Source organism: Bufo gargarizans, chromosome 7 (genome assembly GCF_014858855.1).
Source record: "Bufo gargarizans isolate SCDJY-AF-19 chromosome 7, ASM1485885v1, whole genome shotgun sequence".
In the NCBI taxonomy this organism is placed as follows: Eukaryota; Metazoa; Chordata; class Amphibia; order Anura; family Bufonidae; genus Bufo; species Bufo gargarizans.
In genome coordinates this window covers 2,395,086-2,406,297 of record NC_058086.1, presented here as the reverse complement: position 1 = coordinate 2,406,297, position 11,212 = coordinate 2,395,086, and the positions used below count along the sequence as shown (strand labels likewise).

At 46.8% G+C, this 11,212-nt stretch overlaps 1 protein-coding gene across 1 annotated transcript; it reads right to left on the bottom strand.

The window, feature by feature from the left end:
• Positions 1-7,584: 7,584 nt before the first annotated feature.
• On the bottom strand, positions 7,585-10,301 carry SNU13 (small nuclear ribonucleoprotein 13). Its single transcript, XM_044301338.1, has 3 exons — positions 10,141-10,301; positions 9,871-9,991; positions 7,585-8,447 (listed from the first exon to the last, which is right to left on the bottom strand). The coding sequence occupies exons 1-3, from the start codon at positions 10,141-10,143 to the stop codon at positions 8,185-8,187; spliced, it is 387 nt and encodes a 128-aa protein (XP_044157273.1). The 5' UTR covers positions 10,144-10,301; the 3' UTR covers positions 7,585-8,184.
• Positions 10,302-11,212: the final 911 nt, after the last annotated feature.

The window sequence follows — 11,212 nt, the reverse complement described above, 5'->3', positions numbered from 1 at the left end:
ACGAATCCTAAGTAATGGATTGAAGTCGATGGGCTCACATTCGACTTCTGCCAGTTGATAATCCAGCCTAGGCGGAAGAGAAAGGAGACTGCGACCTGAAGATGGTGGGTAAGGATCGGAACTGAAGAGGCTATGAAAAGCCAATCGTCCAGATAAGGAATAATAGTCAGTCCTTGGAGTCTCAAAGCTGCCACCACCGAAACCACCACCTTGGTGAAGATGAGGGGGGCAGAAGAGATTCCGAAGGGAAGCACGGCGAACTGAAAGTGCCTGCAAACCCCTGAGATCTGGACCGCGATCCTGAGGAGTTTCCGGGAAGCGGAATGGATCGGAATGTGAAGGTACGCATCCTTGAGGTCCAGAGTAGCCATGACGTCCCCAGAATTGAGGATATGGCTGACTGACCTTATGGTTTCCATGCGAAACCTTGTTTTCCTTATAAATCGATTGAGGAATCTCAAATCGATGATCATCCGGAGATCTCCTGTCTTCTTGGGAACCAGGAACACTGGTGAATAAATCCCTAGGCCCCTCTCCCCTGCCGGTACCTCCTCCAGGGCTCCCTTGGAAATATAGTCCTGAATGTAAGATTCTAGGACCACCTGTTTGGCAGACCCGAAGCTTCGTGTGGCGATGAATCTCTCTGGGGGGAGAGAGATAAGATCTACCCGGTACCCGGCGGAAACTATGTCCTGGACCCAGGGGTCTGCAATCAACCGGCTCCAAGAGTCTTTGAAATGGGTAAGACGGCCCCCCACGGGAATCTGGGGGAGGGGTACGGGAAAATCTAGAGGAGACACTGCAGGGGCAGCAGGGCTTATCCAAGAGCCTCGAGGAGGCCCATAGTCAGGAGGGTTTTGCCTCCCTGGTGGGTTTGCGGGGGCGTCTCGGATATTTACGAGATGGCCCCCCCCAATCTCTGCGCCTAGACTGCTGCCCAGAACGACCTCCACCCTTCTTTTCCTGTCTGGGGCGTCCCCGAAAGGGCTGCTGGGGGAGGCTCTTCCCTTTTTTATCGGAGAGCCCCTCCATTATTTTGTCCAATTCGGACCCGAATAACCTATCTGGTTCGAAGGGGAGCCCACAAAGGTTAAACTTGGATGCGTTATCCGCAATCCACGGTTTCAGCCAGAGTGGTCTGCGGGCAGCTGAAACTAGGGCCATAGTTTTGGCGGCCAGCTTTAGCTGCATCTGGGAGGAATCAACTAAAAAGTCCATAGCCAGGTTGGCTGACTTGAAGGCTGCCAGGATGTCGTCTCTTGATACGCTCTGGTCCACATCCGTCTGGATTTGATTAAGCCTAGAGCGTAGATAGGTGGCTACCTCAGTGGCCGCAATGGAAGTAGATGTGGAGGCGGCGGCCGCCGCGTAACCCCTCCTAAGGGTGCACTCTGCCCTCCGGTCTAGGGGGTCCTGCAGGCTAGACCCATCGTCTGCAGGGACTAGAGTGCGCCGGGACAACTTGGCTATAGCCATGTCCACCTTGGGAACGGAACCCCACGATTCCACCAAGGGTTTAGCCATCGGGTACATGAGTCTGAATTTTCTGGTAAGCACTGGACCCTTCTCAGGCTTCTTCCACTCTGTGCGCATCACAGAGAGGAGGGTCTCATCCGCTCTAAAGACACGCTGTGTCCGACCGGCGGGATCGGAGGACTCCCCCATGTCAACATCCTGGTCCCCCGACCTGATGGACTTGAGTAACTTCTGCGTCTTTTCTGGAGGAAAAAAGCAAGAAGTAGATTCTTCTTCCTCAGAAGAAGAAGACCCCACTGAACAGGGGGTAGGTCTTTCGACCGGTGCGACCACCTCCATGGGAGTCTGAGAGGGACCTGGTAGCCTCTCATTAAGTAGCTGAACTACTCCCTTGATGGAATCATCCACGTATGTCTTGGTCCATTGGAACATCTCCTGCATCGTGGGTTCCGTGGATGCCGTGCGACAACTCTCACATCTGGAGTAAGGACAGCTGTCAACTAGGGGTGTGTTACATTCGTAACATGCCAAATGCTTCCTCTTGGCCCCAGCCTTCCGCTGATCCTCCTTAGGGGAAGCCATAGTCTGTAATGGAAGAAACAAAACAGGTCATAACACCTACAACATCAGGAGGTGGAGAAAACCAGACCTTAAGGGGGCCCACCAGCACTAGAAGAAATAGAGCTGAAAGAAGAGGAAGTACAAAACCCAAGCAAAGCAATACTGCAGGAATATCACAAAGCACAGGAGAGCTCTGGAGCTAACTTGTGAAAGCAACGCAACCAGAGCACTGACTGATGGGCTCTGGGCGCTTAAAAGGAGGAAACCCCGCCCAATGGGCGGGTTCCTGAAACGAGATCAGCACCACTCCCTTTTTTTTCTTTTGTATATGTGCTGCCAAAGCAAGCACTCAGAAAAACCAGAGCCTATACTGGCTCTACCTAAACGAAAAATTGTCTCCCCAGACTAATCCTAAGTCCAGGATGTCATTCTAGGGAGCCAGTTTAAGAAAAGGTGAGTTTTATACATCACCGCATCGCTTCGGAAAACCGGAAGTGACGTAGCGCACCTAAGGCGCGTCACTTCCGGGAAATGGCGGCGCCCATAGCGCCGCACACATGCGGTAACAGAGGAACGGAGCACCGTCTACAGATGATGAAAGAAGAGGGGAGGGGACGCCCCCCTCCCCAACGGTACCCCAGACCGAAATCGCCATGATCAGGCCTAAAATAAAGGCACTGAGATGCATAGAAAGCGAGCTAAGCTTTAAGGAGGGAAAAAAGAACCCCTAAGCAATCTTCAGCTCCCAAAGAGGGAGCGACACGCCAGTCCACCTGTCCAGAGGACAGAAAAAAACACGGTGGGCTGGGGGGTGATCTCCTCCCTTTCAGGGAGCTGAAGATCGTTTATTAGTTCTTGGGCTCATTAAAATTCCGCCGGTCCTACCAGTCCACAGGGGCAGTAAACCCCATCTGTGCTGCTGTTGAGGACGTAAGGGAACAGTAGTGTTGTGATCCATAGAGATACCACCTTACAGTTAATAGTCGGGAGAGGAGATAAAAGGGGACTAATATCCACAATTTATCAAATGCTCTTAGATAAATTCCTGGAGTCACATCTATTATCCAGAATGAGAAGGAGGGAGAAAGATGTAGGCGAGATACCTAAAGAGCAATGGGAGGACATCTTAGAGGCCATACCAAAAACATTACTGAGTGAAAGCGGGAAATTATCGCAATTATTTATCATACATAGGGTTTATAAAATGCCGTGTTTTTACATCGTATAGGTATCGGAGTGGATGCAAAATATCCAAGATGTCAGATGGAACCAGCAGATTTATTACACATGTTGTGGCAGTGCCCAAGACTGGATAGTTTCTGGATGGGTGTACTGGATATAATTCACAGAGCCTTCTTAATACGAGTCCCTCAGGAGCCTAAAATATGTATCTTGGGATATATGACTGAGATTGGAGAGGATGAGACAGATAGGATAGCAGTGGGAAGGCTATTATATGTAGCCAGGAAACTTATAGCATTACATTGGATTCAAGCATGTTCCCCGAAGTTGGATGAGTTCCAAAATAAAGTAAACACGATGCTAGACGACCACCCGCTGGAGGCCTGGAGTAATTGAGGCTCCTTCTTTGGAGGCCTCTGCCCTGGAATAAAAGAAACCCCTTTGACTTTTCTCTTCCCCTAAAAACTTCTCTGTTAAACCCAGGCGGAAAGATTTTTTTAGGGGGCTGCTGACTGGTGAAAGGAAAGCCTTTTTTCTTATCAGAGGCCTTCTCAAGAAGATCGTCGAGGACCGGACCAAATAAGAATTCTCCCTGACAAGGAACGGCACAAAGCTTAGCTTTAGAGCTAGCATCCCCGTTGCAGTTATTCAATCAGATAGCTCTACGGGCAGAATTAAATAAAGCAGAAACCCTGGCCGATAATCTTAAGGAGTCCGCCAAAGCATCAGCCATAAAACCTAGGGCATTATAGGGCTGTATGCTCACATGCGCACGATCAATGCCGCTCCGGGACATATGGCCCGCTCACGGACCGTATATCTCGGAGGGCATACTGTCATGGGCAAGAGGCTTTACTCTAGAACGATTAGCAACCTTCACCACTCCAGCTGCTGTTAAACTACAACTCCCAGCATGCAAACATGCTAAACTGTTTTAACTCCCATGGAAGTGACTAGAGCAATCTGGGAGTTGTAGTTTCAAAACAGCTGGGGTGCCGGAGGTTGCTGATCACTGCTCTAGCAGAGGAGTGACTAAACACCAATTTCACTGTGTTGCTACTTTATGGTGTCTTGGACTAAGGGCAGCATAAAGGATGTAGGGGCAAAATAAATAATATCGTTTTCAATGCTTTTTTTTTCCTAATCAAATTTTATTTTCTGGTTGCATATGTTTTTTATTCCGTTTCCTAAACATGATTATGGGGCAGCCATCTTGCCTGAGATGTTCTTAACAGTATTTAGAAAGCATTTAACCCCTTAGGGACCAGGCCATTTTTTGCAAATCTGACCAGTGTCACTTTAAGTAGTTTAAAACGCTTTGACTTATCCAGGCCATTCTGAGATAGTTTTTTTCGTCACATATTGTACTTCATGACACTGGTAAAATGGAGCAAAAAGGTTCATTTTTATTTATAAACAAAATACCAAATTTACCAAACTTTGGGAACAATTTGCAAATTTCCAAGTTTCAATTTCTCTACTTCTATAATACATAGTAATACCTCCAAAAAGTTATTACTTTACATTCCCCATATGTCTACTTCATGTTTGGATAATTTTGGGAATGACATTTTAGTTTTTGGGGACGTTTCAAGGTTTAGAAGCAAATCTTGAATTTTTTTTTGAAATTTTCAAAAACCAAATTTTTAGGGACCAGTTCAGGTCAGAAGTCACTTTGTGAGGCTTACATAATAGAAACCACCCCTCAAGGTATTCAAAACTGATTTTACAAACGTTGTTAACCCTTTAGGTGTTCCACAAGAGTTAATGGTAAATGGAGATAAAATTTCTGAATTTAGATTTTTGGGCTAATTTTCCATTTTAATCCATTTTTTTCCAGTAACAAAGCAAGGGTTAACAGCCAAATAAAATGCTATATTTATTGCCCTGATTCTGTAGTTTGCAGAAACACCCCATATGTGGCCATAAACTACTGTACGGGCACACGGTAGGGCGTAGAGGGAAAGGTGCGCCGTATGGTTTTTGGAAGGCAGATTTTGCTGGACTGGTTTATTTACACCATGTCCCATTTGAAGCCCCCCTGATGCACCCCTAGAGGAGAAACTCCATAAAAGTGACCCCATTTAAGAAACTTCAGCCCTCAAGGTATTCAAAACTGATATTACAAACTTTGTTAACCCTTTAGGCGTTGCACAAGAGTTATTGGCAAATGGAGATGGAAAATCTGGCAAAAAATGTAAATTCTCAAATTTCATTTTGATCCATTTTTTCCAGTGACAAAGCAAGGGTTAACAGCCAAACAAAAACACCCCATATGTGGCCGTAAACTACTGTACGGGCACACGGTAGGGCGTAGAGGGAAAGGTGCGCCGTGTTTTTTCGAAGGCAGAATTTGCTAGACAGGTTAATTTACACCATGTCCCATTTGAAGCCCCCCAAGAGTAGAAACTCCATAAAAGTAACCCCATTTTAGAAACTACGGGATAAGGTGGCAGTTTTGTTGGGACTATTTTTAGGGTGCATATGATTTTTGGTTTATCTATATTACATTTTTGTGAGGCAAGATTACCAAAAATAGAAATTCTGAAACTTCATCTTAGTTTGCCATAAACTGTTGAGGAACACCTAAAGGGTTAATAAAGTTTGTAAAATTCAGTTTTGAATACCTTGAGGGGTGTAGTTTCTTACATGGGGTCACTTTTATAGAGTTTTTCTACTCTAGGGGTGCTTCAAATAGGACATGGTGGCAACAAAAAAAAAAGCCATCAAAATCTGCCTTCCAGAAACCATAGTGTTCATTTCCTTCTGCGCACTGCAGTTTACGACCACATATGGAGTGTTTCTGTAAACTGCAGAATCAGGGTAATAAATATTAAGTTTTGTTTGGTCTTATATCTGACTAGCAACAGGTTTCCACTGGTAAGGGTACGAGTCTCACCCCTGGGGATAGGTACCTGGAGGGGGTGGGTAACGAGGCCGCGTTGATTTTCCTGCACGGTCCCACAAGCGGATGTGGATCTGGCGGCGAGGGACTGCAACAAGGGGATATTAGTATAAAAGTTATCCACATTCAGGTGGTAACCTTTATCTAGCAGTGGGTGTAAAAGTTTCCCGCTAACACCCAGAGTGGGGGGGACATTCTTGGGGTTGAATACCGGAATCTCGCCCCTTGGACACACAAAACTTGCAAGTGTACCCAGAGATACTCTCACAAAGCTTTGAGGGAACATACAGGCAGAAAATGAGTCTCACCTTGAAAGCAATGAGAGACTCATCAACAGCAACCTCCCTTCCGGATGGCCTCCCATCAGGAGCGTGTCATGGCCGTACTGTAAAGTGGGGTCTGGTAGGGGACGTCCCCACTCCAGTAATGCCTGACACTAGGTTTCTTTACAAGGCCCATGTGCAGCACGAGGCCCCAAAATGTCCTCATCTCAGCTGCACTGACTGGAGTCCAGCCACCGGGCCTAGCCAAAAAGGAGCCCAGGTGTTGAGCAACAAACTGTTGTCGTACAGGTTCGTTTGTGCCACCTTTAGGGTCCATTCACACGTCCGTTGTTTGTTTCCTGATCTGTTCCGTTTTTTGCTGAACAGATCTGGACCCATTCACTTTCAATGGGTCCTGAAAAAAAACGGACAGCACAATGTCTGATTTTTTTTCAGGACCCATTGAAAATGAATGGGTCCAGATCTGTTCAGCAAAAAACGGAACAGATCAGGAAAGAAACAACGGACGTGTGAATGGACCCTAAGATTTACAAAGTGGTCGTATTCAGTGAAGCCCACTGTGGAAATCTGGATTCCTGATTAGCCTACAAAATCAGGAATCACTGGCTAAAAACACTGGGGTATACCATGCAAGTTCACAGCAGGGGGCTACGATGGAATTAACTGGTACGAGCCCCAGAGCTGCTCATACTAGTGTGGGCCACAGGGTCCCTAGCATGACAGTCCCCTTCATCATCATCATCGCTAGATAAGGACATGGATCACAAAAGGAAAGTGGGGTCATCCTTGACCTCACTGGGGCTCTCTGCCTCAGAGGCAAGCTGGGTATATGCCTCCTCCGCTGAGAGCATCCAGCAGGCCATAGGGGAGTGTGTGTATGCGTGTTAAACTTTATTTGGTGTACGGGTGTTCACAAACTTACCCTAAACCTAACAGACAAAAATAAATAAAACTCTCTGATCAGCCGTGGGGTGTGATGATTTTTCCCCTCCAGTTAGCTACTTTTCCCACTGCCTGAGCTGGACTCGGGCAGCACAGGTGGTTAAAGAATTGCTTTATGGCAGCCCCATGGGCCATAGCCACATTGAACAGGAGGGGATCCTATTGACTTCTATGGGAGAGTCTTCTAGGCATTCTGTGTGACGTGCAGAGGTCATTGTACAAGGAAAGAATAGATAAGCTTTAACAATTATTTACTGTGGAGAATCTACACAGAGGTGATCTTCCCTCATTATAGGCAGGATTAGAACAGTACATAAAACGGCAGTAAAGTGATCTGAACAGACCCAGAAGTGGTGCCCAATATTAGGTTTCGTATCCAGTGCAAAAACTGCTCGATTTTCGTTTACATGTAGATGTTGAAATGAAAGATTAAAAATATATATAGCAAAAACATGATTGAAACAATAGATCATTTTCTGAAGACACGTTCTCCTTAAACCGAACATGTATTGCAAGGTTCTTAATATATAAAAAAAAAACAAAGAATTTTACATGTATGTTTAATTAAAAAAAACATATACAAGTCAAAGAAAAAAAATAAAAATGAAACAAAACTGATTCTTTCTGGTTAAAAAAAATAGGTTTGCAAAAACTGAACAATTCCCCAATATAGGTATAGTTGGTTAGAGTACTACCTTGTGGTTCAGTCACGAAATCCACATATGAAGATCTGTTAAAAACATCCAAGGCTAGGTGACTAACTCTTGTTACATAAACTGTACAATTGCAAATTAAACTGACATCTAGGCTTCCGCCACAAACTCAAAGTGTGATTTACACTAGTAGTCTCTCAATGGCTTGCTGGACCGACTGGATCTGGGGCTTCAGTTGAGACCCTTCCTTGATGGTGACTGCGCAAGCAATGACTGGTCTGGAGACCCCACAGGCTCTTCCCAAAGCCTGCTTGGATCGAACAAAGACGTAAGGGACATTCTTATCTTCACATAAAAGGGGGAGGTGAAGAATAATTTCTAAAGGTTCTGCATCGGCGGCCATAGCAATGAACTCGGAAATCCCTCTGTTTAGGGTTTTTGTTGCTGTAAAGAATAGAAATTGAATACATTAATGTATTTACTACAATCACATTAACTGCATAAAAGAAAATGTCTCAATGATATTCTCTACATGTACAGAAAAGAGACTCTTGCTTTGTAAAGAGTAACGCTGGCCAAAAGTGAGATAGGCCAATGTGTCAAGAGCGGGCCATAAGGGCTCATGCACCATCCATGTAGCTGATGCAGACCTATTCAACTTGAATGGGTCTGCGATCCAGCCACACTGCAAAAAAAAAATAAAAAAAAATAGAGCATGTTCTGGTCCGCATCCGTGAAATGGTGCGCACACAACCAGTGCCTGCATACTGCGGATCTGCTGTTTGCACCCAGCAATACGGGCACAGGACACCTACGGTCATGTGCATTAGGCCTTAGGGTGCTGTCACACATCATAGATGTGCTGCGTTTTAAGTGCAGCAAAAACTGCATGTTTTTTTTTTACTGTACTCAAAATGCAGAACCACTGCAATCTGTAGGAGTACCCTAAGGGCTCACGCACACAGCTGTTGGCTGTTCTGGCGATCCGCAAAACAAGAAAACTGCCCGTGTGCATTCCATATTTTGCGGAATGGAACAGCTGGCCCCTAATAGAATAGTCCTGTCCTTGCTCATAATGTGAACAATAATAGGACATGCTCTTTTTGCAGAACGGTGTTGCAGACATATAGAAATGGAAGGCACACAGACATTTCCTTTTTTGTGACCCCAATTAAGTAAATGGCTCCACATTGAGGTTATTTTTGCCAAAACGCAGTCGGCAGTGAAGGTTCACTTAAAACTAACTATGATGTTTAAAATCTGCCATTTCACCCAACTTGTGATTCAGGACCAGGTCAGTAACAGTATTTAAAGGGGTATTCCCATCTCGGACATCCTAGCCATATGCCACCACTGGGACCCACACCTATACTTAGAATGGAGCCCCCACCGCACATGCAGTTACCCTCCATTTATTCCTATGGAAGTGCCAACAATAACCAAGCACTAGTTCAGCTATTTCCATCAGCCCCACAGAAGTGAATGTAGTGGTGGCTTTGCTTGTGTGGTTCACTTCCCATTCATTTCAATGGGACCGACAAAAATAGAGCATGCCACTGTAATTTTCAGTGCTCCCATAGAATGAATGTGGGCAGCCACAGTACACCCTCCAGGACTTTGCAGGCTCCACTCCAAGCATAGGTCCTGGACCGCACCAGACATTGGGGGCATACCCCTCTGTTCAGGGCTCATACACCATTAGGCTCTGTGCACAGTCTTATTACTCCATGCCAAACCCAGACACATCGCAAGTTTAGCACTGGACCCATCCATAGCAGAAAGGATCCTGCAGATGTCGCTGGTCGGGACAGTGTCAGCACGATACCTGTGGCCCCTGGGCCGGCTCTGTACATTAGGAGCCCCATACCTTCATTTGCCCCTTTGCGGAGCTGCTTGTAATTGGAGGCCTGCTGCACCAGGTCCAGGATCGTTCTGGTCAGCTGGGCATCAGCCAGCGGGTAGGCCTTGGGATTCACCTCGGACTCGGTCTACAATGACATACATAAGAACAGGGTTAGGGCACAGTAGACAGCCACGAGGCAGGGTACAGCGGGGCCGCGAGCTGCACATCACACGTGCCCGGCACCGGCTGGCACAACGCCGCTCTCACCCCCAGGCCGGCGGGCACGTCTCTTACCATGGTTCGTCTCAGCTACGGTCTCTCCTGGTCCCCTCGGCCCGGAAGCTTCACGGAGGAACACTAAGAACGGAGGGAAAGCAATGCGCTGGCAACGTGCGTCTGAATTCCGAACAACCAGAGCGGAAAGGGCGGAGCTTCCTGCAATACCGCACACGTGGTCTCCCTGGTCAAATCCTCTCCCGTCTTCTTGAGGGGCGTGGTTTCATTGGGGGCAGTCGTACATTTGGATCCAGCCTGAAAATGGCGTCGCCTCCCCTCTTGACAACACATGTGGTTACCTGTCCTGCTACAGCGCCCTCTGATGGAGGTTTAGGGGGCTGCAGACGGAGGGAGTTGGAACAAGCGTCACTTGGTTACATGGCTAGCTTTACCGCCTGATTTCTGCGGGTGTGACCAGACACGTGCGGAGAGAAGAAATACCGCAATGTAATAACGTGGATAGATTTGTATGAAGAAACGACATGCAATTAGACACTTGCTAAACACTTTAAAAGTCATTTGTATCTGACACTTGTATGACCGAAAATCAGGAGAGTGCACAGCCAGGAAATAATTCCACTTTAAAAGGGTTTTCTAAGATTTTTAAACTGATGACCTATCCTCAGGCTAGGCCCCACCGATCAGCTGTTTGAGAAGGCATCGGCCATCCCGCAGCCTTTTCCATGTACATTGTATAGCGGCCGTGCTTACAATCACAGCTCATTCACTACAATGGGGCTGAGCTGCTCCTGGGCCATGTGACCGATACGTGTCGTCACTGGTCTAGGAAAAGCTGAGAAGGCTGTGGTGCTACTGCAAGCTGATCAGTAGGGTTCCCAAGTGTCGGACCCCACCGATCAGATACTGCTGACTTATCCTGGGCACACGTCATCAGTATTAAAGGGGTTTTACCATCACATACAATGGGGGCATATCGCCAGGTAAGCTGCACAAAGGCAACGGTGCTCACACAGTTGATCCGTGGGGGTTCTGGGTGTCGGGCCTCCACTGATCAGATATTGATGACCTATCCAGAGGATTTTAACCTCTTAAGGACATAGGGCGTACCTGTACACCCTGATGTCCGAGT

Excerpts from the sequence above, each read along its gene's own strand:
- SNU13 (XM_044301338.1), bottom strand. Across the intron at positions 8,448-9,870 it reads CCGCAAAGGGGCAAATGAAG|CAACAAAAACCCTAAACAGA; the intron begins GTATGGGGCTCC and ends TATTCTTTACAG.